Below are 26,816 nucleotides of genomic sequence, written 5' to 3'. Positions count from 1 at the left end.
GCAGTCCAAAACGCACCGGGGCCCTAATGACAGGGCGGCCGCGGGTGACTCGGTCTCGGACTCAGCGTGGCCTCGGCTCGGCCCCCACTTCCTGCAGAGGTGCAGGCTCCGCCTGCCGCGCGGGGCAGGAAGGGGGGTCGCGCTGGGACCCTCCCTGGGCTGGGAAGGGGCAGGAAAGGGGAGGGGCACGCAAAGAATGTGCGGAAGCGTCTGTTTACCCGGGCGTGGGGCGGGCTCCCCAGCCCTGCCCCTGACCTCCTCCCCCAAGTGGGGCCAGGAGCTCCCACGCCCGCACCCCGAGAGGCCGCGGGAGGTCACGGGGCGGGGCGGGGTGCATGCTTGGAGCCCAGCGGAGCGGTCTGGCAGGCCTGGCCTGCGCAGGTTGGACTCCCCAGACCCGCCCGCCCCGCGGAAGCTGCTCCCCTCTAGCCGCCACCCGCCCGGAGGCGCCCAGAGCCCGGGGATTCCCAGGGTGGGGGGCAGTGCCGAGAAGGGCCCCGCCCCTCCTCTTCCCTGAGACTCCTACGGGGAAACTGAGTCACAGACAGCCGCCTTCGCCTGGACCTTAGAGGGAAGAGATCCTCGGCAAAGCCCCACACAAATCCGGCGAACCCCGCGCCCCGGGCGCCCAGAACTCGGCCCGCACGCCCCTGGGACAGCCCCGAAGCCTCCGCAGCCCCAGACGGGGTCCTACCTCTCTTCTTGGCGCTCATGGTAGGTCCGGGACAGCCCCTTAACCCCCGCGCTGGCCCTCCCGAGTCCACGCCGGCCCAGGGCCCCTCGGTGCCGGCCCGGCTGGCCTCCGTGCTCGCTCCCAGAGACTCTGGCTCCGGCTTCAGCTCCTCCCGGCGCCGCCCCCCGCCCAGTTCCTGCCGCCTGACTCAGCCCGCCGGGATGGGGCGGGACCGGCCCGATCAGGGGGGCACCGGGCCCTCGGCCCCCCTGGCTTCTGGGAGGGGTGACTGGGGGTTCCCCTCGGGCTGGGGACTGGCGGGGATCTTCTCAGCTGGGTCGAGCGTGGCTAAACCGAGTGAAGACAACGAGGGAGGGGGGCTGAACTGAGTGTAGTTAACACAGGGGGCTCATAGAGCGCCTGTTGGAGGGTGCTGAGAGGGCTGAGTTCAGAGGACTGAGAGATGGGGTTCTGGGTGTGTGAGGTCTTCTGAGAGAGCAGAAGTAAGGGCTGCGGGTGCTGAGTGGAGGGACTGTGCGGAAGGATGGCAGAGAGGCACCGAACATGAGGCGACCCTGAGGCTGAGAAGGGCGGACCTTGAAGTGGGCGCAGGGATCAACCCCATATTATGTGCTGCTGCCCCCAGAAGGAAGAGAAGGAACTGGGTGCAGAGAGCCCCACAGCACCGTGCACCAACCCCATCCCTCCACCCACAGAAGTGGTGCTTAGTCTGGGGGACTCCCTCCACCCCTAGGCCATGAGGAGAGGATCAGGTCCCACTGCTGATCAGCGCCTTCTCTCTAGCAGAAACTGCCTCCTAAGACAGAGGCCCCATCCTCTGGCTCCCAGCTTGCATGGGCTGAATCCCCTTGGTGTTGGCCCTTTCTTGCCCCCAGTATCTCTCCATTGACTATCCCCATCCAATTCTTGCCTGGATAGAGGCCACCATGTCCAGGGTCCACTGGACATCTCATTCCGTCAGAGGGGCTAGGTGCTCCCCCACTCCTAAACACTCCTGCTCCCTGATGCTCCATTCAGCCGTCCTGGGCTTACTTTCTCCCCAAAAGACTGAGGTGGGCCCAGGCATCTGCATTTCCAGTCAGACACCCCCACCCCCGGATACAGATGCAGATGCAAGATGTCCTAGGGTCCTAGTATGAGAAGTGCTATTTCCCCCTCCCTCCTTGAAGACACTGCTGTGCCCCCCTCCTCTGGCAGCTATCGATTCCTGTGGATTGCCCACCTCTCTCTGCTCCCTGCAGCCACCCTCCATTGGAAGACCCCAGCCTCATCACCTGGCTCTGGAGTGCCCCCCTTCCTAAATCAGAACCACACTGACCACAACTTTCAGGCTCTCTCCATCACCCCCACCTCACCTGCCTTCTACCTGAGACCTCCTGAAGCTCTCAGCTCATTTATTCAACTGTTTACTAAGTAACAATCTTATTCTAGTCGCTGGAGAGGCAGCAGTTATTGCACAGACATGGCCCTGCACAAAGCTCATAACCTGCCTCTGCTTCCTTTCTCCCTGCCACCTCCATCCCACGTTCCCAGCACAGCCTTCTCCCCAGCCTGGATCTGCAGCCACCACTCCAGCTTGCCCGCCTGCTACCAATATCCGCGGCACTCTGGGCTACTCCCTTACCTGGCAGAAACCAACCCTGGGCAACCCAATTCCCTGCCTTCTCTGCACCTGCACACAGGCTAGTGGGAGCCACCAGAGGTCTTGGCACAGCAGCTGGGCTGGAAAAGAACAAGTCTCAACCTCAGCCAGGCTCTTGTTTCCCATGCGGGAAATCCTCACGTGTGGCCCTAGCCATCCCTCTCCCTTCCCATGGAAGATGTTTCAGTCTTTCGCCACAAACCTCAAACAAGTTCCAGTCACTCCCACGTAAAAGGTGAAAACAACCCTGTAAATACCCAAATGCCCACCAGTAGATATAATAGAATGTTATACAATGAAAAGAATGAACAATATACAATTACATGCAACAACAGGGATGAATTCTACAGACATAATGTTGAGTGAAAGAAGAAAGACCACAAGAGAGGATACGTGTATGAGTTGATATGACGTTCAAAACCAGTTAACCTGTGGTGGCAGAAGTCAGAATAGTAGTGACTATTAATAGCAGTGACACTAGCCCTGGGGAGCAGCGACTGGAAGGGAGCCCAAGGGGGCTGACAGGGTACTGATTATGTTCTGTTTCCTAATCTGGGTTCTATTTCCTGATCCTAGATGGGTGTGTTCCTTTGTGAAAATGTACTGTGAGCTGTCCACTTAGGGCATGTACCCTTTCTGTGTGAATATTCTATTTCAATACAAAGCTAACTGTAAATAAATCAACTATAAAAAGAAATGACCCCTCTGTGGACTCCCAGTCTCTTTCCAGCTACCCCACCCCTCACCCTATTTGGCTCTTTCAGAGCCAAGTTTCTTGAAGAGGTGTGTCCACCTCCACCTCCTCTCCCCATCCACCCACTCCTCTTCCTACTCTGTCCAGTTTCTGTACCCAGCATTCCTGACTGGTCTGGATGACAAGGTTTCCAGTGACTTCCCCGCTGCTGAATTGCCTATTCAATGTTTAGTCCTTATCCTGCTTGATCTGAGCAAAGCTTTTCACTGGGCAGTTCTCTTCCTCTTCCTCAAGCCTTTCCTTCTTTGGATTTCAAGGAACACGTCCCTGGCTTTCTACCTCTCCCTCTGGCTGCACATCTTACTTTCCCACAGGGGATCTGTCTTTCTCCCCATCCCTGAATTGTCCTCATCCTCCTCCCCACTCATGGACTGGGCCCCTCTCGCACAGCTCAATGCCATCTAAAGGTTCCTGGCTTCCTTCTCTCTTCCTTGCCCAAACCGTTCTTCTGAGCACCAGGCCTGTTCATCCAGCTGCCTGCCTGATGCCTCCCGGAAGCTGAGTAACAAACTGGAGTGGGTTACTAGGGATGTGCTGAATTTGAAGTCCCCAAACTAAAGTCACCACTTTGCTCCTCAAACCTGACTCTCCCTTCTCTCTCCATGACAGGCCCATCATCTACGTATCCAGTTGTTTAAGACAGAAACTAAGAATCATTCTGGATGCCTCAGTCTCTGTTACCCACCAACACATATACTCAGTCACCTACTCCTGCCATCTCTGGCATCTGTCCCATCACATCCACCCCCTCAGCTAGAACTCAAGTTCAAGCCATCACCGGTTCTCACCTAGAATCCTACAACAGCTTCCTAATGGATTCCCTGTCTCCATGCTAACCCACAATGATCTGTTTGTTTGTTTTTAGTTTTATTTATTTATTTGGCTGCACTGGGACTTAGCTGCGGCACTCAGGATCTTTAGTTGTGACATGTGGGATCTTAGTTCCCTGACCAGGGATGGAACCTGGGCCCCCTGCATCGGGAGTGTGGCATCTTAGCCACTGGACCACCAGGGAAGTCCCATGATCTGTTCTTCACTCAATAACAGCATTACCCCTCTTGAAACTTCAGTCACCTGACAATATTAAAAACTGTCCTTTATCAAGTGCTTTCTATGCCAGGCATTGTACTTAATTAATAAACATCATCTCATTTAATTCTGGCAACAACCCTATGGGTGAGTCCTATTAGCCCCACTTCACAGATGAGAAACCTGAGGCTAACTGGCTGTGTGACTTCAGGAAAAACATTTCCTAATGTTTCTGGGCTGCAGATATCCATCTGTTAAATGAGGATAACAACAGTAATAACAACAACTATCTCTCAGAGCTATTGGGAAGATGAAATGAGATACTTCCTCTATTGGGAGTTTTCGGGGAAGGGAGAATTGCATGTGGGGTAGGGAAGTTGAGGTGGATACAATACCTCATTGTAAGCACACAGCAAATATTAACTGCTGTTATTAACAATTATTAATCTGCCCAAGATGACCCAGCTGTTAAGTAGCAGGGCCAGGACTCTATGTATCTTTCACATCCCTCTATTTGAACTCTTGTGAAACATCCACGGGCATCCCCCTACCCCAAGGATAAACTCCAGACTCTCTAACATGACCCACAAGACCTTCAGGCTCTGTTCCTCCCCTCACATACCTTCCTCCTCCCCTCACAGTCCTCTGCTCCCCCAAGGTCATTCTGTTCCAGCTACCGTGAATTCTCTCCAGGCCTACAAGCAGCAGCTCTCATTGACCCTATACCCCCTTCCCACTACTCTCAGCCTGACCAGCTCGCTCTCTTTTTTCTTTACCCTACTACTTCTTCCTTTAGCAAGCCTGCCCTCAATTGGTTCTCCCTTGTAGGCACCTCATAGCTTCCTCTCTCTGATCCCTGAGGTCACATAACTCTGTTGTCAGTTCTCCTTTAGGGTCTGTCTTCTAACCAGACTGTGAGCTCTGGGGGCTGAGGCCTGCCTGCTCTGCTCACTGCGGTGTCCTCCGCGCCCTGCACCAAAGCAGTGGAGGCGGGCAGGAGCTGAGTCTGCGCTGGAGGCTGATGGAACTGGGATGCTCTGAGCTGCTGCAGAGATACATTTCCAGTCTCTGTCCCCCCAACTCCCCTAACTCATGGTCAGTTTCCTCTTCCCTTTCTTCCTTTCTGAGTGTATCAGCAAGTGGAGTTTGCTGCCCGCTCCCCCCCCTCACCCCCGCCACCCCCCTCCCCCCAAGATAGGGCATGGTAGGGGATCCCTGGGAGTCTGGAACTGAGTGGGTGGGCTGGACTCAAAGGAGGCTGACCTTCCCATCAATTTTCTTTCTCTGACTGGGCTTCTGCCACAGGGATCTGATGGTCCAAATGACCAGCACAATATTAATCTAACTGACAATTCCAGGGGGTGACTAGGCAAGATCTCCCCTGCCGGGGGCGGGAAGAAAAGCTGGACCCCTTGAGCTGAGAGAGAGGGTCTACCTCAACCAGAGGAGGGGCTGACTGATAAGTCAGGGGACTCTCTGGACTCGCCAGCCTTTAAGTCTGTTCTGGAGATGGGAAAGAACCCAGGTCTCAAGGGTGTTGGGACCTGTGGCATGGCCAGCTGGAGCAGCTAAGAAAGGAACACTGGTCGCCTGCGTGGCCCCAGATCCCACAGCCTTCAATCCCCTCTTCAGGCTGAAACTGCTGCACTTATGTGGGGCAGGAGGTCTTGCCACCTGTCTGCCTAGCTCAGAGGAATGCCAGGCCAGCCACTTTCCCGGGAGTCCCCCAGCCCGCCCCGCCCTACCGCAGGGCCGCCCAGGACAGAGGTAAACAGACGCTAAAAATAACCCGGGCCAGGGGCGGCTACGAGGAAGAATGGGGTCCCTCCCGAGCCTGCCCCTGTCTCCATGGCAACTGCCCCAAACCCGGCTGCTGACGTCATGCCGCAGCTGCGGGAGCAGGGAGGGAGAGGGGCCGCGGTGCGGCCTGGGACCCCCCACCCCGGAACCGGGCGGAGGCGGCCGGCTGGCCTCACTTCCTGCCGGCCCCCTCCCTGGTCAGCTGGTCACATTCCCCGGACGGCGGCGCACTGGAAGCCTGTGGCCTCCCCCGGGCTGGGCCTAGCAGAGGCGCTAGTCGAAGCTGCAGCCAGCGAGGGGCCCGCAGTGACTCAGCCACGTCCTCCTTGCCTGCTTTTCCACCCAGGGAGGACCCAGCCCGGTGTCCTGTGTGCTCCCCTCACCCCCACCCATTTCCAGGTACCCCTCTGCAACTGCTGCCCCACAGGACCCAGGACAGGGAGGGCGGGCTGAAGTAGGAAATGAGCCTCCTGTCTCCCTGGACTATTTTGTACCTCACACTCCAGTTCTCATCTCTCCCCCAACCCCATCTCTACCCTCCATGCCAGGGAAGTGGTTAGTACAGTGGCAATACTTAAGACCTGGGTCTAATTCCCACTTCTCTCCAAACCAGCTGTGTGACCTTCAGAATATTACTTAACCTCTCTGGGCCAGTTTCTGCATCTGCCAGATTGTCCGTTAACCGTCCTCAGAAGGCTGTGCCGACAATTGGGCAATACAGGCCCAGGACAAGCCCCGCAGATGGCCCATCTTTATGTTACACTAGACTGCACACAGTAGGTGCTTGGCCGGCCAGCCAACCCCGACTTGTATTAGAAAGCTACCCAGAACTGGCTGAGATGGGTCAATCTCTGAGGCCAGACTCTAGTCTCAGGGAGAGGAGAATAGAGGGTGCTAAAGCCAGGCTTACCCAGAACCCTAGCCCGGGTGAGCAGCCCCTTCCCCAAACCGGTTCTGCAGGGTGCCCAGGCCTGGCTGCTTGCAGAGTCCCCACACCAACCTTTCATTTTCAGGTACAGGGTCTGTTCCCCCACTGAACCGGGCGATTCTCTCCAGCCTCCGCCAGATTTGGGCGAAGAGTCCAGTCCAAGACCAGATTGGCTACCTCGGGTCGGGCCCCAAAGCGGCTTAGTCCAGCCGGTGGAGCCAGAGAGATTAGCTCATCTAGTAGGCTGGCCTGTGCCCCTCGGGGCCCTCTCCCCATTCCCAGCTCAGTTTCTCCCGCGGCGAGGGCAGCGGGGCTCCCGGTGAGCGTCCGTGCCAGCACCCAGGCTGACGCCTAGGACCCACCCTCAGGCCTGGCCCACCCCAGAGCCCCAGGGCACGGGCCGCCTGGGCCTGGCCGTGGGAGGGGAGGCGGCAGCGCCGGGTGCGGCAGGCCCCGAGGCAGCAGCCTTTGTGGCCGTGTTCCGCGCCCGAGGGGAGGGTAGGAACGACACCGTGGTGCCTGGGTCCCGGGAACGGGGCGACACGGGACAGGGCCGCAGCGGGGGCTGCAGATCCGGGACTCCCCAGACGGGGGAAGGCACCAGAACCGCCGCCCCGGGCCCCGGAAACGGCGGGGACACTCACATGGCTGCGCTGGCTGAGCGGACCTCGCTCTCTCTGTGCACTCGTCGCTGCCGGGTCAGGTCGCGCCGCAGCTGCCGCTGTCGCGGCCGCCGGTGCCCGCCCCTCCCTCTGCTCCGCCGCCTGCCGCCCAGACGCCCCGCTCCTCCCCTGGCCGGCTGGGCCCCACCCCCTGCGCGCCGGAGGCTCTAGCACCCCTGGAGGCGCCCGCGACTCGCTCCGCCCTCTCTGCTAACCCGGCAGGGGGGTGGCCCGCGGCGTCCACCGGCTTGACCGGGCAGGGTGGAGACGAGAGGGATCCTGGAGTTTACGCAGGCGCTGAGAGTTCTCAGCGCTTGGGGTCGGGATCCACGGGAATTGGGAGGCTTTCGGAGAACCATTAGCAAAGGCAGGAAGGAGACATTCCTTCCTATTGCTGCTGCTGTTGCTAAGTCGCTTCCCCCAAATCTAGTGCACCGGGGAGCCTGGCTTGCCTGGTATCTCCACAGATCCCGTGGGCTCCACGAGAACTTTCAGGCCCCTATATCTGAAACAGGTCCTGGATCGACCACTGCTGGGTTGGGCTGGCTGGAGGAAATGATCAGGGCCAGTTTCAGGGAGCGGAATAGGAAGGCCTGAAGCCTGCTCATCAGACAGACACCTGGGTCTGGACACTGCTTCTCAGCCCTGCCCCTCTGCCAGCCTCAGTTTCCCTGCTCTGGGGGCAGGCTGCCCTTCCTGCCACTATCTGGCCAGTAAGTCTGAGCTCTTAGCTAGGCCACGTGTTTACCACTCCCTGGGTACCAGCATCTGTGGAGCTCAGGCTCACTCTGGGAGCATGGGTGAGGACCCTGGCAAGATCTGGGTACCTGCTGGCCAAGGGGGCCAGAACCCAGTCTTTTCAGTAAGGGGCTACAATGCTGGCTCTCCCCTGGTGTGGGCTGAGGTAGAGCTCATGGCTGACCTCACACTGAACTCAAAGGGTCAGCTCCACTCCCCCACCCTTCCCCTCAGTAAAATAACACTGGTCTTCTCCAACCCTGAAAGCTCTCCAACCCTGAAAGCTCTCCCACCCATCAGGCTTCACTCTGTAGTCCATCATCTTTAGAGGCTGCACAGATATCCAGAAGTGGTTTGAGGGATTTTAAAAGATTTCTAAATATCTGCCTCTTTTCCTCCTGAGGGTTGGTCTTGACTATCCAGAGGTTTGGAGTGAGGGCGGCATGGGCCCTCAGGGGCACTGACATCCTCTCCCTCATCCTCTCTTACCAGAGACACAAGTCACCCCATTCTCCCCCGTCTCCAGCTCCTCCTCTTTGCCTTCCTTTGCAGCACCCTTTTTTTTCTGTATCAGTAGACCTGGGGACTGCTTCCAGAGACTGGGTTCTTCTTTCTGTTTCCTCCACCCTATAATATCATCCAGTCACAGGACTTCATCCATCCACTGCTGAACATCCCAAGTCTTCCTCTGTGCAGAGCCCTCTCCTGTTCTGAGCCCCTGGATGACCCACCAGATCTCATGACCTTCCCAGAGGGACTTTTCTTCCCTGATTCTCATTTCTGCAAAGCACCACTGCAAAACACCCAGGCTCCCACCTGAGCGAGGCTGGGCCTCTCTGGAGCTCTCAAAACTGGCACCAGTCTGTCCGTGCCCACGTGTAAAGTCATCTTCACAGCAAGGCAAACTCTGACCACCTTCTCTGAAGACAGCCTCTCCTTGGTACTTTCTGTCCCCACGTCCTATGGACTCATGCCTTTGTGTCACCACCAGGAAGTGCGTGTGCTCCTGTGTGCTCACTGTGAGGCTCTAAGCTCTGTAGGCGATACAGCTCTCCTAATGTACAGCTCTCCAGTGTCCCTGGCTCACGAATTCAAAAAATTCCCATTGTTGAATGAGAGTGAACGCACGAGTAAATGCATGAACCCCTGGCGTCCCTCTCTCTCACCCCACCTCAATTCAGCCTCCTAGTCCTGTAGACCCTATGCCCTTAACATGTCTCACATTCACCCCTTCCCTGCACCCATCCTCCTGCTACCAGAGGTTGTTCTGTTGTTTATTAATTCACTCGACACTCACTGAGGACTCAGGTCTGGTTGCATGTTGGCCCACGGGGCAGCAGTGGCATACAGTTGTCCTGGTGCCCTTGCTTGGGGCTTCCCAGGTAGTGCTCAGTCAGTTCAGTTGCTCAGTTGTGTCCAATTCTTTGTGACCCCATGGACTACAGCACGCCAGGCCTCCCTGTCCATCACCAACTCCTGGAGCTTGCTCAAACTCATGTCCATTGAGTTGGTGATGCCATCCAACCATCTCATCCTCTCTCATCCCCTTCTCCTCCTGCCTTCAATCTTGCCCAGCATCAGGGTCTTTTCCAGTGAGTCAGTTCTTCACATCAGGTGACCAAAGTATTGCAGCTTCAGCTTCAGCATCTATCCTTCCAATGACTATTCAGGACTGATTTCCTTTAGGATTAACTGGTTTGATCTCCTTGCTGTCCAAGGGACTCTCAAGAGTCTTCTCCAACAACACAGTTCAAAAGCATCAATTCTTTGGCACTCAGCTTTCTTCATGATCCAACTCTTACATCCATACACAACTACTGGAAAATCCATAGCTTTGACTAGATGGACCTTTGTCAGCAAAGTAATGTTTCTGCTTTTTAATATGCTGTCTAAGTTTGTCACAGCTTTTCTTCCAAGGAGCAAGCATCTTTTAATTTCATGGCTGTAATCACCATCTGCAGTGATTTTGGAGCCCAAGAAAATAAAGTCTGTCACTGTTTCCATTGTTTCCCCATCTATTTGCCTTGAAGTAAATAGATGGGACCGGATGCCATGATCTTAGTTTTTTGAATGTTGAGTTTTAAGCCTGCCAATTCAAGAGACATAAGACAACACTTTGATCCCTGGGTTGAGAAGATCTGCAGGAGGAGGAAATGGCAACCCACTCCAGTATCCTTGCCTGGAGAATCCCATGGACAGGGGAGCCTGGCGGGCTACCGTCCATGGGGTCGCAAAGAGTCAGACATGACTGCAGTGACTTAGCACACACGCATGCACACACTGATGAGGCAGCAGTGATTACAGGGGCTTACTAGGGCACTGTCCAAGGAATTCTTTCTTGGTCTGGAATTCCACTTCCAGAAAATTCCCACTTTTAACAGACGACGCCCTTGCTCTTCACAGTCATCAGTCTCTGGTGTCTGGCCACATTTCTGCATGTGGCCTTTTCTGGCCTTCCTGCCTCCTTCTATGTACTAACAACTCGAGTGATTTTTTTTGGCTGTGCCATGCTACTTATGGAATCTTAGTTCTCCAACCAGGGATCAAACCCAGGCCCCCTGAAGTGGAAGCATGGAGTCCTGACCACTGGACTGCCTAGGAATTTCCTTGAATGATCTTTTAAACCATATATCAGGTCATATTGGTTCCCCAATGTCCTCAGGGTAAATCCAGACTGTGGTGGGGCCTCCAAGACACAAGAGATGTGGCCTAGATGACCTCATCTCCCACCTGTCCTGCCAGCCCTTCCTGCTCTGTTTCCACCACATCAGCCTCCCTGAGGCTCCCTGGACATGCTCCCTCCTCTCTGGCCTTGGCCTCCTCTTCCAGCTTCCCTTCTCCGTGGATGCTCCTCTCCCTTATTCACTTGAAAAACAGCTCAAACGTCACCTCCTCCTAGAAACCTGTGTCCTCTGGCTTCCCACTCACCCCTTCTGAGGACCTATCACCACCTACTGTCCTTGTCTGTGACCAGTCCTGGTTTCCCACCCTTTTCCCACCAGGGCCAGGGATGGATGGGGCGACCTCCAGCAGACAGGACCCCCAAGGCTTCACCTGGCCCTCTGCCACTCTGTTCAGGGGTCCTGAGGGAGGGACAGCGTCTGAGAATCAGGGGGTGCTAGAGGCCTCTCCCAAGTAACCAGTGAGCCAGGGGAGGTAGGACTCAGCTGAAACCCATTTCACAGAGGCCTCTTTCTGTGGTCAGAGGAAGGGGTGGAGTCTGAGCTTCAGCTCAGCTCACTGAATCCTAATCTGTTTGGCTCTGAGTCGGGCTCATTCCCTGAATAGTCCTCTCCTGGCGCTGGCTGGGAGCTACGGCAGAGCCCTGAATCATCGTCTTCATTCCTGGAGGAATGGGCTCTGCTCTGAGAAAAAAAATCCCTCTAATAGATCTCAGAGGGTGGTGAGAACCATAGTGAATCCCAGTTCCTCACATATGGCACAGCTAGTTCCACTTTTGAAAGTAATGCAGTTTGAGTCCCACAACCCAGGAAAATGGAAGCTTCCCTCACCCTGCCCCACTCCCACCGTGGCTGTGAGGGAACAGAATAAAAAGTCTGCCCCCCAAGGTGCCTGTGGTCACACACCTCAGTACACATTCATTCATTCACCAGATACTCACTCAGGAAGCTTTCGTGTATGCTTGGCCCCGGGGGTACCAGAAGTAAGGGGACAGAGGTCAGGCCCCCCAGTCCCTGAGCTCAGGGGCTGTCAATGAGGACAGATCATCCCTGAGTCTCTACACCTCTTATGTAACCAATGCGAGTGACTGTGACTGTGTCTGTGTGCACATCGGTCTGTGTGGGAGAAAGTGTGTGTGCTGGTTAGGAAGGGCTTTGTAGGGGCAGGGCAAGTTGAAGCCCCAACAAGGAGCCCCCAGAAGGACTCCTTCGGCAGGCAGGCAATGGGCAGGTCTTCGGAGGAATGTCTGGGGAGAGAGCACAGCAGAGTTCAAGGTGCAGTAGGGAGGAGCAGCCTCCTTTGCTGGCAGGAAGCAGAAAGTGTGGTGGGAGAACTGTGTATGTGTTGGGGGATGTGGACACCTGGTGACGGGCTTTGGGCACTAGCTTAAGAGTATGGAGGGTGATAGATAGCCTGGGCTTTAAGCTGGGGAATTCTGTGGTCGTGCCTTTGGTTTGCAAAGGTCACTCAGGCGGTGCTTAGGGGGGACAGGTAGAGGCAGCAAGGTGGCTGCTATCATTTCCCTGCTAAAGTCACGGTGGCCTGAGCCAGAATGGGGGCAGTAGAGATAGAGACATTTAAGAGAGGCTCAGGAGGTAGAATGGAGGGCTGGGGGCTGATGGGATGTGAAGTCTAGACAGGCCAGCATTCTAGATCATGCCAGTTTTGGGTCTGGGTGATGGGTGGATGATGGTATTTTTCAATGATGTGGAGAGGCCTGGAGAGGCACGTTATGGGAAGGTGATATGGTCAGTTTGGGCAGGTGGCCTCTGAGGGGTCTGGGGACTAGCCATCCAGGAGGAGATGGCCGGAAGGCAGTTGGACACATGCATAGAGGAAAGAGGGATCAAGGCCAGAGACAGTTCAGAGGTGATGATGGTCAACTCGTTTACCAAGAGGTCACATGAGAGCAGGAGGAGGGCACCATGCTCTGCTAAGGCACTTCAGTGAGTGGTGTGGCAGTTGTGGGCTTGAAAGGGGGTAAATCTTGGGCTGTAGGTATGCCTGTTCCTACCACCAACTCCATTCACCTTCAGTCCCAGCCTGGACCACCTCCAATCACAGCTACTGCCCACTGTGTGTGTCTGAGAGTTGGGCATAATAGGGAGTGAGGGTTTTGTATCTCTGAATAGGGAAAAGTGCTCAACACAGTAGTCATGGAGGGCTGGGGTAAGGCACCAGAAAAGCCACTCCATTCTCCAGTAGCAGGAGCCTCCTTGGCTCAAACCTGCATCCACTGCCCCCAAGAGCCATCAGGAGTTTCATCCCTGAGCCAGAATTGGGGCAGAGGCTCAGGAGGTAGAATGGAGGGCTGGGGGCTGATGGGATGTGAGGTCTAGAGAGGCCACCATTCTAGATCATGCCAGAGTTTTGGGTCTGGGTGATGTATGGATGACGGTATTTTTCAATGATGTGGAGAGGTCCAGTTTTCATGCCAGCAGTGGCCATCATCTCTGGGCATAATTTCACCTGGCTTTATTTTCTTCTTTGTATTTACTTATTCAAAGAATGGTTTGCAATAAACATGTCATCATTTTCAAAGACACCATGGCCCCTTACGCCATGCATTCAGGCATTTCCAGGCCTGCCACTACACCAGGTGGGGGTAAGCTTCTACTCCAGGCACATTAGGTGACTTCCCTGGGTTCTCTCTCCCAGGTGGGGCCATCTCTGCCACTGTTCCTGCTGAGCCAGCTTTGGCCTCCAGGGGGATCTGTGAGCTGGGCCTTGGTGGGGTGGGGTGACTGTGTCCCTCAGGCTGGGCAAGGCGCTCTTCCTTCCTTCCTGAGACTCCCTTCTCCTAAGGGACAAGTGGGAGAGATGACCATGCCTCTCCCAGATCATGGGATGAGTTGTTCCCCTGGGACCCATTCAGGCCAGCCCCTCTGGCAAAGGCTACAGTGGGGCGTAGCTTATTTCTGAGTTCCTTTCTGCTAGAACTGTTCGACAGAGATTTGGAGGGCGTCGAGGTGGGCAAGGTCCTAGCCACTTGGCATCGGGCAATACCCACGGCAATACCCACCACACGTGGGATGACGACCTGGAGGCCAACCATCTTCATCAAACCGACCCCTGCCCTGCCCTAGCCAAGCCCAAGACTTACGGTGTTGGTCTTTGGCGCCACTGTGTGGGAAGTCTCCACACTGCAGTAACAAACAGGCTTCACAAAATACCGCCAAACTCCAGGGGGTGCCCACTTATCCCAAGTTACATTTTTGTAGAAAGATGTGCGCACTGGAGTGTGCAGTGCACAAGTTCTTCAGCCCCGTGCAGCGGTCTTGCTCACACTCAGACCTAATTACATATCACGGTCACTGGGGAAGCCCACTACCACCATTAAACCCCCCTTCACTGCTTGAGCCTCTTTGTAGAAAGGTCCCTGACCTTCAGCTTCTCAGTCCTCTCTGCCTTTGACTTGACCGCCCCCCTCTTCTGAAACTTCTCTGGCTGCTCTGACTGCTCCTCTTGGGTTTCTAGCTGCTGCTCTGGCTACATCTCTTGATGCCCCACAATGGGCTTCACAGGGTGCCGGGCCCCCTCCCCTCATCCTTGATTCTTTTCCCCAGCCCATCCTGACAATGTCCAGGCCTTTGTTTCTGTTCCACAGTGATGCCTTGAGCACTGGCTCCCCATCTCTTGTGCTGTTTCCCCACTGAAGATGACCCTTGGGCATCCCAAACTCACTGTGTAAAGTCGACCCCATCTCGTCTCCTCAGAACTGCTCTCCCTCCCAGGTTCTCAGGTTAGTCTGGAGCGGGGGGGGCCTTTCCTCTGACACCTCTTCAGCCACTAGGTCTGCCCCATCCTCCCTGCCCCTTGGCCAAGGCACCACCTGCAGTCCTTTCCTTGGTTTCACCCAGCCTGGTCCATTCCCCACAGAGCCGCTGGATGGCTCCGGCGTTATCAGGCCCTGTGCCTTCTCACTTCCCTGCTGGTCCTTACTCTCTGGCCAGTTCCTCCCCATGAGGTCCCAGCTCTAGCCAGACTGAACTTCTTTGTTCCCCGAATACATCCTGCTTTCCTATGTCCCCGTGTCCTTGCATAAGCTGTTCTAGCATCTTTTTTCTCTTTCCCTCACCTGGTGCCTCCTGACCACCCTTCAGGTCTCAGCTCAGACACTACTTCCTCTGGATCCCAAGCCAGGTCAGCAACCTCTTCTTTGCTCTCACAATGCCCTGTGCTTCTCCTGCCACAGCCCTTGTCTGCTTCCTCTCCCCAAAGGGTCACCTGCTCCTCTCCAGGGATCTGACACCAAGGCTGGTTCTAGATCAGGCACCAGACTCTGCCCAGTTCCCACACTCAGAGGCCCTAGATCTCCAAAGTCATCAAGCTGCAAAGACAGCAAGGCCAGGCCTGAGGCCAGTGAATCTGTGGCCAGGCTGGGATGGGAACCAAGATGCTTACCTTCCCTCCCAGGACTGCCCTGCTCCCCGAGATGTCATTGTTGAATTGAGTCAGGATTCTGGAGGGCCCGAAGGACTCTGACCAGCAGAGAGTTGGTAAGTCTCTGGCCTGCGGGGAAGGCGGCCATCAGCCCAGTCTCTTTGGAAGCCCAGAGAGCTGGCAGAGGCTATCTCAAGAGGCAGACTGGTGTGAGGGGGACTCCAGGCCAGCACATCTGATAAAAGTATCTAACAGGACTCCTTTCTCCCACAGAGCTGTGCAGCAGGAGTGTGGCCTGGATGTCACACAGGGAGGGCCTGAGGGCGGTGGTGGCAGCTGTGTGGGCCCCTGGGTTAATTATTAATACCCCCAGAGTCACATGGAAGAGAATGTGCTGAGGAGGACCTCCCCCACCTGGCCTCGGCTTCTTGGGGCCAGAATCTCTCCAGGACTCATCCGGCTCCCCACCAGGCTGGAGTCTGAAGATCAGCTCGGTCTTCCCTAAGGCCTCAGCTCTCTCATCCCACTCTGGCCCCCAAGGGACTCCCGACTCTTCCCTGAGACTTTTCTGTGGGTTCCCATCTCTGGGCCTTCGCTTTTGCTATGCCCTCTACCTGCTCCGTGCCTGGGCCCAGCTCACTTCCTCAGGGAGCTCAGTAAACACTGGCAAATTGAATCGCTCAGAAAATAAACAAAGTGTCAAATATACTGCTTGAAACTTAGGAGATGTACCTCCCTAAATAGGCTAAGCAAACAAATAATCCAAAATGAGAAAAGAGAAAGGATCCATCCAGTCTTTTCTTGTGCTTCTGTTCCCCAAACTGCTCTCCATTCATTTCTTCCAAGGAGTCCTGCTCTCTCTGATCCAGGCCTCTGCCTGAAATTTAGCCTGACTTTCAATGTGTCTGAACAATCCTATCCTAGGTGTCAAGAAGCCTTTGAGGCTCGGCACAGTGGCTCACACTTTGAATCTTCCTCCTGTCGCCTGGCACAAGTGCGATGACTTGCTCAGTGGCTGTGAATTCTGTTGGATTAGGACTGGTTGCGGGGCCTTGAAACACTGGGGGATTTTCTCCCTCTCTAAAGCTGCCTGGATAATTTGCCCAGTTCGTTTTATCAGTCATTCTAAATTGCCCCAATGCACAGGCTCTCACTTGAGCCCTGTCTGGTCCCTTGCTGTTTCTCTAGTCTTTCTCACTGTCTCACTGTTGGTTTTCTTCAGTTCCCACAAGAGCACAGAAACTTGACAGCTTCACACTGAAGCTGAAAACCTTCTCCAAGCCTCTTCCTTGCTTGTTTCCTGGAGTCTGTCTTCCATCTCTCTTGGCTTATAAAGCCAGTGACTCATTTACTGAGCCAGGAGTCTCCGCCGGGCTTTCTTTCTTGTAGGAAATATGAAAGGAGCAGGTGACACCGTCCTTCCTGCCCACCCTCTCTTGGTCCTGGCTTTTAAACTTTAACCCCCCAGATATGTTGTATCATGAGCAGTGGTGGAATTGCTGGTTTACTCCTTGACATAGGTAGCCCTCCTTAAACCAGGGCTCTTGTATCCCCAGTGGCTCAACTTAAGGCGTTTTCAGAGTTTTTGGATCCCCAAACTCCACAAGGGCACAGAATCACCTCTGTTTCCTTGCTAAGTTTTCACATAATCACAACCTCTGGCTCCCCCTGGAAATCTAGAAAACTATAGAAATATACCTAGTGCCCTTTCAAGACGCCAACCCTTCTCATCCTTCTTAGGCACTAGAAATCATACACATGCATAATTTCTAATCTGTGATAGAAATTTTCAAATGAAAATGATAGGGTTGCTCATCAGCTGTCCCTGGCAAGAATTTTCAGACCGAACTGGTGGAATCGTACAGACATCACCCACATTCACCCAGATGACCTGGGAGTATGTGGGTGCCTGTCTGTGTGAATTCTGAGACTCTGTGGCAGCGGGGTGGGGGGTGGGATGGGATTTTAGGAACTGTTGATGCAACTGTTTGGATGCGGGTTAAACAAAGAGTGTGTAAAACCTTAGTGGGTGTTTGAAAGCCTAGGTATGTGTTTGTGTTAAATTCCTGAGGGTCAAAGGCACCGCTTGAATAAAAAATGCTTTGCATTTTTTCACTGTTTTCATTTCAGTGAAGCAAAACAGAGGGATGGCTCATGGATAGTGAGTTAATCAGGCTTAAATGAAGTCTGAAGAACAATGCTGGAGGAGTCCAATAACTCTTATCATTATCTTCATAGTCATCATCAACAACAGAGGGTAACAATAGTCATCATTTTTGAGGACCTAACAAGTAGCATTCTGCTGTGCATACAGACACACACACACACACACACATACAGGTATCATGGCACATACAGATCAAGGCAGTCTTAACTTCTATGGGTCCTCTATTCTGCACTTGTCTTGGAATCTTTTACCCAGGACCTGTTTTGTGGGATTCAGTGCAAAATAAAAGTGCAGAGCACCTTGCTCAGAACAATTATGAATTTCAAGATGGCGACAGCAGAGCATTAAACAACTGTGGGACCCTTTCGAGCAGGCTGTGACAAAACAGCTCTCAGGCCCATGAAGCAGCTCTTGCTTTCACCTCTGGCTACGTGCACTGCTCAAAATTTTCTCCACTAGGGAGACCTCCTCTCACAGCTGGGGGTGTAATGGAAGAGCAGTTCATTTTCAGTTTGTCTCCTTCATACCAAGATAATGTGTCCTTGAACCAAGTTTGGGGCTTCTCCCCTTCTATTAGCCATTTTCTGGATACACCACATAATGTATGGGTGTGAGATAATGTAAGAGGCATCAGGGCAACAGTGTTAGGAAACACTGGTGTTTGAACCATCTGTTTATAGATATCAGTTATACTATTTGGATCTGCCTAAGCTTGATCTGGGATATACAACATCTAAACAATGATGGATTGGATGCCTGGCCTGACCAACCTAATGATTCTGTGGGTCTGCCAGCACCCAGATCATGACAGGCAGGTCTAGCCACATGGTCACATGACCACCCACAGTCATGAACTCAGTCAATTCCAAGGTCAGCAATTACTCTTCTAATGTTGGCTGGGGCTTGCCCAAGGCTCCCTACAGCATCTTCCTCTACAATGGAATCTACCTGATTGTTTGATGGAAGTGGCAGGACTGCTCATACTGTAGCCTTGGACCTGCTGCAGAGTTAATTCCAGTTCTAAAAATTACTCAAAGGGACTTCCCTGGTGGACTAGTGGCTAAGACTCCATGCTGTCAATACAGGGGACCCAGCTTCAACCCCAGGTCAGGCAACTGGATCCCACACGCCACAACTAAGACCTGGTACGGTCAAATAAATAAATGTTTAAAAGTAAATAAATACCTAAAAATTTTTTTAATCACTCAAAATTAGCACAGAACCTGATAAATGATTGGAATAGAGTGTCAAAAATGGTATATTCTTCCTTCACAATCCAAACAGGAACAGAGGCATAAAAACAGAGGAAAACCAGAAAGCAAGTAGTAAAATCCTGGAACTAAGTCAACCATATCAATAATGTGTGTAATGATTAGATGTAAATGTACTAAAATACCAATTAAAGGGCAGAGATCCTCCAGTGAACAGAAAAGACCCAACTATTAGTATATGCTGTCTATAATAAGGCTCACTTTAAATATAAAGACACGAATCAGGTGAAAGTAAAGAATGGATAAAGATATGCTAAGCAGGCAGTGAGCCTAGGAAAGCTGTGGTGGTGGTAATGCTATCAGACATGGTGGACTTTAAGGGGATGAGTGTTACCCAAGCTACACAGGGAACTCCCTATGGACATAATTATAATAATCATACATGCATGTGTGTGTGTGCAGCAACAGAGCTTTGAAACATTTGAAGAAAAAAACTGACAAAAACAGAGACGAGGCTAAACTATAACAATCATTGAAGCTTTTTACACCCCACACCATCAGAGGACAGAATAGCTCTGGACTAAATAATGAGGAAACATACAGAAGAGCAGAAGAACTTTGTCAACCACCCTGACTGGAAGTGACATTTACAAGCATGAAACTCAACAGCTGCAGCAGTCACTTTCTTTTCCAGAAAACGTGCTACCTTCACCATGATAGACCATATGTTCACCCACCAAACGATATTCATAAAATCCAAAGAATGTGCCAAGTATGTCCTTTGCCCACAGTGGAAGGAAATGAAAATAAATGACAATGAGATACATGGAAAAATCTCAAATATGTGGAAGTCATACAACACACATAAAGAATCCATAGGTCAGAGACATATTAAGGGAAATTAGAAAATATTCTGAATGGAGTGATATAAAACCTAAACATATCAAAACTTATGAGATATCCTGGGGCAGTGGTTAAGGGAAATTTATGGCTTAAAACACATTGTAGGAAAAAAAAAAAAAGTGGGGAGATTCGTCCCCCAGTGTTCTCAAGGCTTCGTGGCAGCAACGCAGAGGACAGGCACCGCAGGGCAAGAGACACCTTTCTCTTGATTTCCTGCTACATGCTCCCACCCCTCACACAGCAGCCTGCAAACTCTAAAATACACAACCACTGTGTCTCTCCCTTGCTCTAAACCTCCCACCGCTCCCCACTGCTTCAGGGCGAAACTCAAAAGGGACCTCAGCAGGCTGACCTTTCATGACTTTGCTCCTACTCACCTTTATCTCCCTTGCCTCTGGGTGCTGTTTGCCTGTGTGCTACATCTGGCTTTCTGAACTGTCCCTTGAAATCAGGAGCGTTTTTTCCCTCCTCTCCTTTTCCCCTAGAACTAGGGTTGCCAGATAAAATACAGGACTCCCAGTTAAACCTGAATTTCAAATAAATAATGAACAATTTTTCAGAATGTCCCCAATATTGCATGGGGCGCGCGTGCGCACACACACACGTATATATATACTAAAAAACGATTCGCTGTTTATATGAAATTCAAATTTAACTGGATGCTAAATTTTTATTTATTTATTTGCCAAATCTGGCGACCGTAGCCAGAACAGGTACATGGTACTCCATCTGCCCTTTCTCTGCTTCTCTGCATGGGTGACTCCTTTTCAAGAGTCAGGTCTTAGCTTAGAAATAACATACCCACCCCCCGCCCCTCTCGCCACCCCCCCCCACCCCACCTCGCCGCCCCTGCCCCCTCACCCCCTGCCGCCCCCTTGCGCCCCTCCCCCCCACAGACAGTTCTCCCTCCCCCTTTCTCAGGCTGAGGCTACAGTCGTCTCATTTCTGTGCCTGAGCTGTGCCCACCAGGCAAGGTAGGTGGCCTAGTATGAGGCCCACCTCATTCACTGCTAACTCCTCATCCTCTGGTACAGTGTCCAGCACTTGGTGGCCACTCAATAGGTACTTGTTGAAGGAACAAGCACTGATCTAGGACCCAGCTGTGGGGATAGCAAGCTGGCCTCTTCTGCCCCCTCCACCCCCAGTAGGGGATGCATCAATTACCTATCACTGCAAACAAACCACTCCTGACATTAGTAACTTTAAAACGCCGCAAGCATGTAGTTTGCTCATGAATCTACAAAATGAGCCGAACTCAGTGGGGACAGTTCATCATTGCGTCCTGCACCCCCTCCTCCCAACACACACACAGCTGGAGCAGGAGAATCCAGGTCCACGAGGACTCCCTCACAAGGCCTTCACGTGCGCGCTCTATGCTGCTCCCCTCCACATGTGCCTCTCCATGGGGTGGCCTGGGCTTCCTTACAGCACTGCAGCTGAGTTCCAGCAACAACATCTCAGAGGAGACACAAAAGGGCAGACGCTAGTTTTCTAAGGCCTAGATCTGGAAACTAATACAGTGTCATTTCCACCATATTCTACCGGTTAAGTAGCTGTGGAGTCCATATTCAAGGAGACGGGTCATAGACCCCCATCTCTAAATGGAACAATACTAAAGAATTTCATGACTGTGTTTTAAAGCGACCACAGGAGAGAACACTCACTACCAAGGAACTGACAGAGCCCAGCCTCAGCACCAGACTGAGTGTGTAATGGGTCACAGGATGCTATTCTTTCCATAGGTGAGTGTGCAGCACAGATAGATCAGTATGTTCAAGGAATCTGGGAGTGAGATAGGGCAGGAGGATGGAGGGAGGGAGGGAGCAAGGGAGTGAGAGAGAGAAGGAAAGAGTCCTCCCTCGGAGGATGAAGCAGCTCACCCAATGCAGGCACTCATGAGAACGGCACCTGAAAGAACGCTGTGCAGCTGGCACCTGTCAGGGGTCCCTTGGGATGCTGTAAACAAAAAATTCCAAGTTGAATTCTTTTTTTTTTTTAAATCAGTCTATAGAAAGTTGACAGAATAGTCAAATGAACAACACATACACCTGTCACCTAGTGTCGCCAATGGTGAACATTTTACTGCATTTGCAATTTGAAAGTAAGTTACAAATAAGGTACTTCCCTACCCAGTCCTTTGGCCTGCATTCCCTCCTGCCCTACCCCCGCCCCCTCCAGCAGTGTACTCTCTGCACCAGTGGTTTCAGCCAGGGGTGATTCTGTCCCCCAGGGGATAGCTGACAAAGTCAAGTGGAGACTTTTTTGGCTGTTGGCTGTACCATGCGGCATGTGGGATGCGGGATCTTAGTCCCCCAACCAGGGATTGAACCTGTGCCCCCTGCAGTCGGAGTATAGAGTCTTAACCACTGGACCAAAGACATTTTTTGATTTATATTTTTTTTAACTAAGAAAAAAATTCATGTAACTTAAAATTCACCATTTAACCATTTTCAAGTGTTTCTCATGACAAGAGGCAGCCTTCATTCCTGTGTGCTCAGTTGTGTCTGATCTTTGTGACCCCGTGAAATGTAGGCCCCTGAGGTTCCTCTGTCCATGGAATTTCCCAGGCAAGAGCACTGGAGTAGGTTGCCATTTCCTCTTCCAAAATCTTCCCAACCCAGGGGTCGAACCCAAGTCTTCTGCACGGGCAGCCAGATTGTTTACCACTGCACCACCTGGGAAATTTTATTCCTCTGCTAATCCTAAAACATCTGACTCTTCAGCTTGTTGCACCTGAACAGGTTTGGTGCTCCTGACACCTAGTGGGCAGGGACCAGAAATGCTGCTAAATTCCCAGAGGACAGAATTATTTGGCCCCAAAATGTTGAGGCTAAGAGAGCCCTCTGCACTATCAGAGCACCACCATTACATTCATGAAAATCAACAGCCATTCAGTCACTGGTCTCAAGAATGTCCCTTGTAGCATTTTTATTTCAGTTCAGGAGACAAGGTTTACATATTTGGTGGTGAGGTCTCTGTAGTCTCTTTTAATATAGAAGAGTACTCTCTGCCCTACACTTGGTCTTTTTGTCTGATTACTTTTTGTAGGAGTCGAAGCCAGTTTTAGCACTGGATACAGTATTCTGGATTTACCTGATTGCTTCCTCAAGATCAGATTCGTGGTAAACCATGCTGGTAAGAATACTAGTTTGATGATTACTGCATCACATCAGGGGGCTCATAAGATGAGGTTGCTATGCTATTTATGATACTGAAATTGGATGATGATGTAGCTCACAAGATAGAAAGTGCTGCCCTCCACACCCCACCCACCCAAGCAAGGTGTCCAGGCAGCCGCCCTAGTTGGCTTAACCTTTCTGAAGACCAGTGATAGCCTGGGGAGGCTGACTCTCACCCAATAGGGAATCCTCAGGCCTTCTTCCTTCTCTTCTGGACAAGGGGAAGGCCCCGAGAGCCAGCAGTTCCCCTTGCAGGCCCCAGGGAGCAGGCCCCAGCTGAGGTCCTGAGAGGCCTTAGTTCCCAGGAAGAAGAAAACTGAAGTGCAGGCATGAGCTGAGCCCCTCAAGGCTGGAGGCAGGAAGCTGAGGGTATGGCTTAGAGGAGGCCGGGGGTTGTGAAGCTGGAAACTCCAGGGCCCATAGCATTCCTGTGATAAACAACTGTGCAAAAGCTGTACTGAGGTTACTCTCTACCTTCTTCCTTTCAGAATGCAGAGTTCACATACCGCAACTAAAGATCCCACATGCTGCAATGAAGATTAAAGATTCTGCATGCCAGAACTAAGACCTTGTGAAGCCAAGTAAATAAATAAAATGATCCATTTAAAAAAATAATCAAAAGGCACTGTGTCAACATTCAACTGAAACCAGCTCCATTTCTGGAGTGTTCAATTACATAAGCCAATACATTATGTTTATAACTGAAGACAGTTTGAACCAAGCTTTCTGTTCATTACAACTGCTGTCATCTCATTGATAGCATTTTTTTAACACTGTAAAAAAAAATCAGTGACAACCAGGAAAATACTGCTTTTCTTCACATTCATATGGATTTTAGGAAATTATTATCTTTTCCCCAGGAGAAATAAGCTACAGACAAAACTAGAAGTAGAATCACACTGTAAAATCTGCAAATCCTAGAAGTCTACAACTTGAAGATTTCCCCAGGGACAGGGAAGAAAACAAATGTCACAAGAGATGAGACAAACACACATAAGGACAACAAGCTGGGGAAACAGTTTTCAGCACTGACCCCCACACTAGGTACCCTTTTTCTCCTGGCACCCACTGCCACCACCTCCATGGGGTCATTTCTGGTCTAAGGTATGAAGAACTTTTCAAACACCACAAGCTGCTTTGAGGAGAGGTGCAACGAGAGAGGTTCAAGTATGAGTAAAAATCATGTGAAAGTCCAAAGTGTGGGAAGAACCCACAGTGAAAAGGAAACCCATATGACTGCCACCCAGACAGAAAACATTTCCAGTGCTGCGTAAGTCTTCCTAGTTTCCCTCGCTTAGTCCATAATACCCCAAGTTAACCACTATGGAGCTGTATCACCATTTATTATAGTTTATGGCTTTGAATGACTGTAAGTAGAATCATACCATATTCACTCTTCTGTGGCTGACACCTTTCATTCAACCTTATGTATGTGAGATTCCTCTGTGTTGTGTACAGCAGTTCATTCACTTTTATTGCTGTGTAGTTGTCAGATGTATGCTGCTAAGTCACTTCAGTCGTGTCCGACTCTGTGCGACCCCATAGACGGCGGCCCACCAGGGTCCCCCGTCCCTGGGATTCTCCAGGCAAGAACACTGGAGTGGGTTGCCATTTCCTTCTCCAATGCATGAAAGGGAAAAGTGAAAGTGAAGTCACTCAGTCGTGTCCGACTCTTCGCGACCCCATGGACTGCAGCCTACCAGGCTCCTCTGTCCATGGGATTTTCCAGGCCAAGAATACTGGAGTGGGGTGCCATTGCCTTCTCCTCAGATGTATGAATACACCATTATTTTTCCATTTTCCTGTTGATGGATATTTGGATTGTTCTTTGTTTTTAATCTATTGTGAATAAAGTTGCTAAGAACACTGTATATACATATCTTCTAGTAAACATTACACTCATATCTCTTGGGCTTGTATCAAACAGTAAACTTGATAGGTGGAAGGTCAGCTGTAGTAAACACCACAGTTTTCTTTTTTCATGTTCTCTGCCCAGCATTAAGTGAAGATAACCTTACGGAGGTAAGGACAGAAATGGTATGGACCAAACAGAGGCAGAATATATTAAGAAGAGGTGGCAAGAATACACAGAAGAACTATACAAAAAAGTTCTTCATGACCCAGATAACCACGATGGTGTGATCACTCACCTAAAGCCACATCCTGGAACGCGAAGTCAAGTGAGCCTTAGGAAGCATCAGTACAAACTAAGCTAGTGGAGGTGATGGAATTTCAGTTGAGCTATTTCAAATCCTAAAAGATGATGCTGTGAAAGTGCTGCACTCAATATGCCAGCAAATTTGGGAAACTCAGTGGCCACAGGCCTGGAAAAGGTCAGTTTTCATTCCAATCCCAAAGAAAGGCAATGCCAAAGAATGTTCAAACTACTGCACAATTGCACTTATCTCACATGCTAGCAAAGTAATGCTCAAAATTCACCAAGCCAAGCTTCAACAGTACGTGAACTGTGAACTTCCAGACGTCCAAGCTGGATTTAGAAAAGGCAGAGGAACCAGAGATCAAATTGCTAACATCTGTTGGATCTTGAGAAACGAAGAGAGTTCCAGAAAAACATCCATTTATGCTTTATTGACTACACCAAAGCCTTTGACTGTGTGGATCACAACAAACTGGAAAATTCTTCAAGAGATGGGAATACCAGACCACCTGACCTGCCTCCTGAGAAATCTGTATGCAGGTCAAGAAGCAACTGGACATGGTTCCAATTTGGAACTGTACATGGAACAGACTGGTTCCAAATTGGGAAACAAGTACATCAAGGCTGTATACTGTCACCCTGCTTATTTAACTTATATGCAGAGTACATCATGAGAAATGCCAGGCTGGATGAAGCACAAGCTGGAATCAATATTGCCAGGAGAAATATCAGTAACCTCAGATACGCAGATGACACCACCCTTACAGCAGAAAGCAAAGAACTAAAGAGCCTCTTGATGAAAGTCAAAGAGAGTAAAAAAGTTGGCTTAAAACTCAACATTCAAAAAACTAAGATCATGGCATCTGGTCCCATCATTTCATGGCAAATAGATGGGGAAACAATGGAAACAGTGAGAGACTACTTTTTTGGGCTCCGAAATCACTGCAGATGGTGACTGCAGTCATGAAATTAAGACACTTGCTCCCTGGAAGATAAGCTATGACCAATCTAGATAGCATATTAAAAAGCAGAGATATTACTTTGCCAACAAAGGTCCGTCTAGTCAAAGCTATGGTTTTTCCAGTAGTCATGGATGGATGTGAGAGTTGGACTGTGAAGAAAGCTGAGCACCAAAGAACTGATGCTTTTGAACTGTGGTGTTGCAGAAGACTCTTGAGAGTCCCTTGGACTGCAAGGAGATCCAATCAGTCAATCCTAAAGGAAATCAGTCCTGAATATTCATTGGAAGGACTGATGCTGAAGCTCCAATACTTTAGCCACCTGATGTGAAAAACTGACTCACTAGAAAAGACCCTGATGCTGGGCAAGATTGAAGGCAGGAGGAGAAGGGGACAACAGAGGATGAGATGGTTGGATGGCATCACCAACTTGATGGACATGAGTTTGAGCAAGCTCCAGGAGTTGGTGATGGACAGAGAAGCCTGGCTTGCTGAAGTCCATGGGGTCACAAAGAGCTGGACACGACTGAAAGACTGAACTGAACTGAACCTTACGGAGAAGAGATTACTGATATTGTGGCTTTCACAATTTTTTCTAAAGGGCGCAGGCAGAAAAGTAATTCATATGAGACCTTACAAATATTAAATCCTATTATGTCAAACAAATGCCATTAAATATGAAACAAAATATGACTCTATTTCACAATATAATTTATGGTTAACAAATATAGAATTTTAAACTACCAATTTAGCTTAAATAAAAGGTAGAATTTCATCAATCCTGATTAAATAAACGCATGTTATCCTCTCCCTCTGAGATTTTTAAATAGAACAGTTGAGAAAATTTGGTGTTGGGAGTTACGGTTGCCCAACAGTGACACCGGGGCTTCCCAGGTGGGCTAGTGGTAAAGGACCTGCCTGCCAATG

At 51.2% G+C, this 26,816-nt stretch overlaps 1 protein-coding gene and 1 long non-coding RNA gene across 10 annotated transcripts in view; one reads left to right on the top strand and one right to left on the bottom strand.

The window, feature by feature from the left end:
* Positions 1 to 7,585, bottom strand: part of RIPOR1 (RHO family interacting cell polarization regulator 1) — a 16,147-nt gene extending 8,562 nt beyond the window's left edge. For 4 of the 8 annotated variants that reach the window (XM_024978978.2, XM_024978979.2, XM_024978982.2 and 1 more), the window contains exon 1: positions 695 to 7,585. In XM_024978978.2, the coding sequence (XP_024834746.1) occupies positions 695 to 713 (19 nt within the window). In that variant the 5' untranslated portion in view covers positions 714 to 7,585. The remainder of the gene's footprint in view (positions 1 to 694) is intronic. The other 4 variants (XM_024978981.2, XM_024978983.2, XM_024978980.2 and 1 more) reach the window with 3 other exon arrangements.
* Positions 24 to 26,816, top strand: LOC101906364 (uncharacterized). 2 transcript variants are annotated; one of them, XR_009491344.1, is made up of 4 exons: positions 24 to 714; positions 15,346 to 15,428; positions 22,642 to 22,728; positions 23,261 to 26,816. It is a non-coding gene; the product is annotated as an uncharacterized lncRNA (long non-coding RNA). The 2 variants fall into 2 exon arrangements; XR_812723.4 differs by lacking the exon at positions 15,346 to 15,428.

The sequence above is a fragment of the Bos taurus genome, chromosome 18, assembly GCF_002263795.3.
Source record: "Bos taurus isolate L1 Dominette 01449 registration number 42190680 breed Hereford chromosome 18, ARS-UCD2.0, whole genome shotgun sequence".
Taxonomy (NCBI): domain Eukaryota; kingdom Metazoa; phylum Chordata; class Mammalia; order Artiodactyla; family Bovidae; genus Bos; species Bos taurus.
Note: the sequence above shows the minus strand (reverse complement) of the source record. Positions and strands in the feature narration are given on the sequence as shown.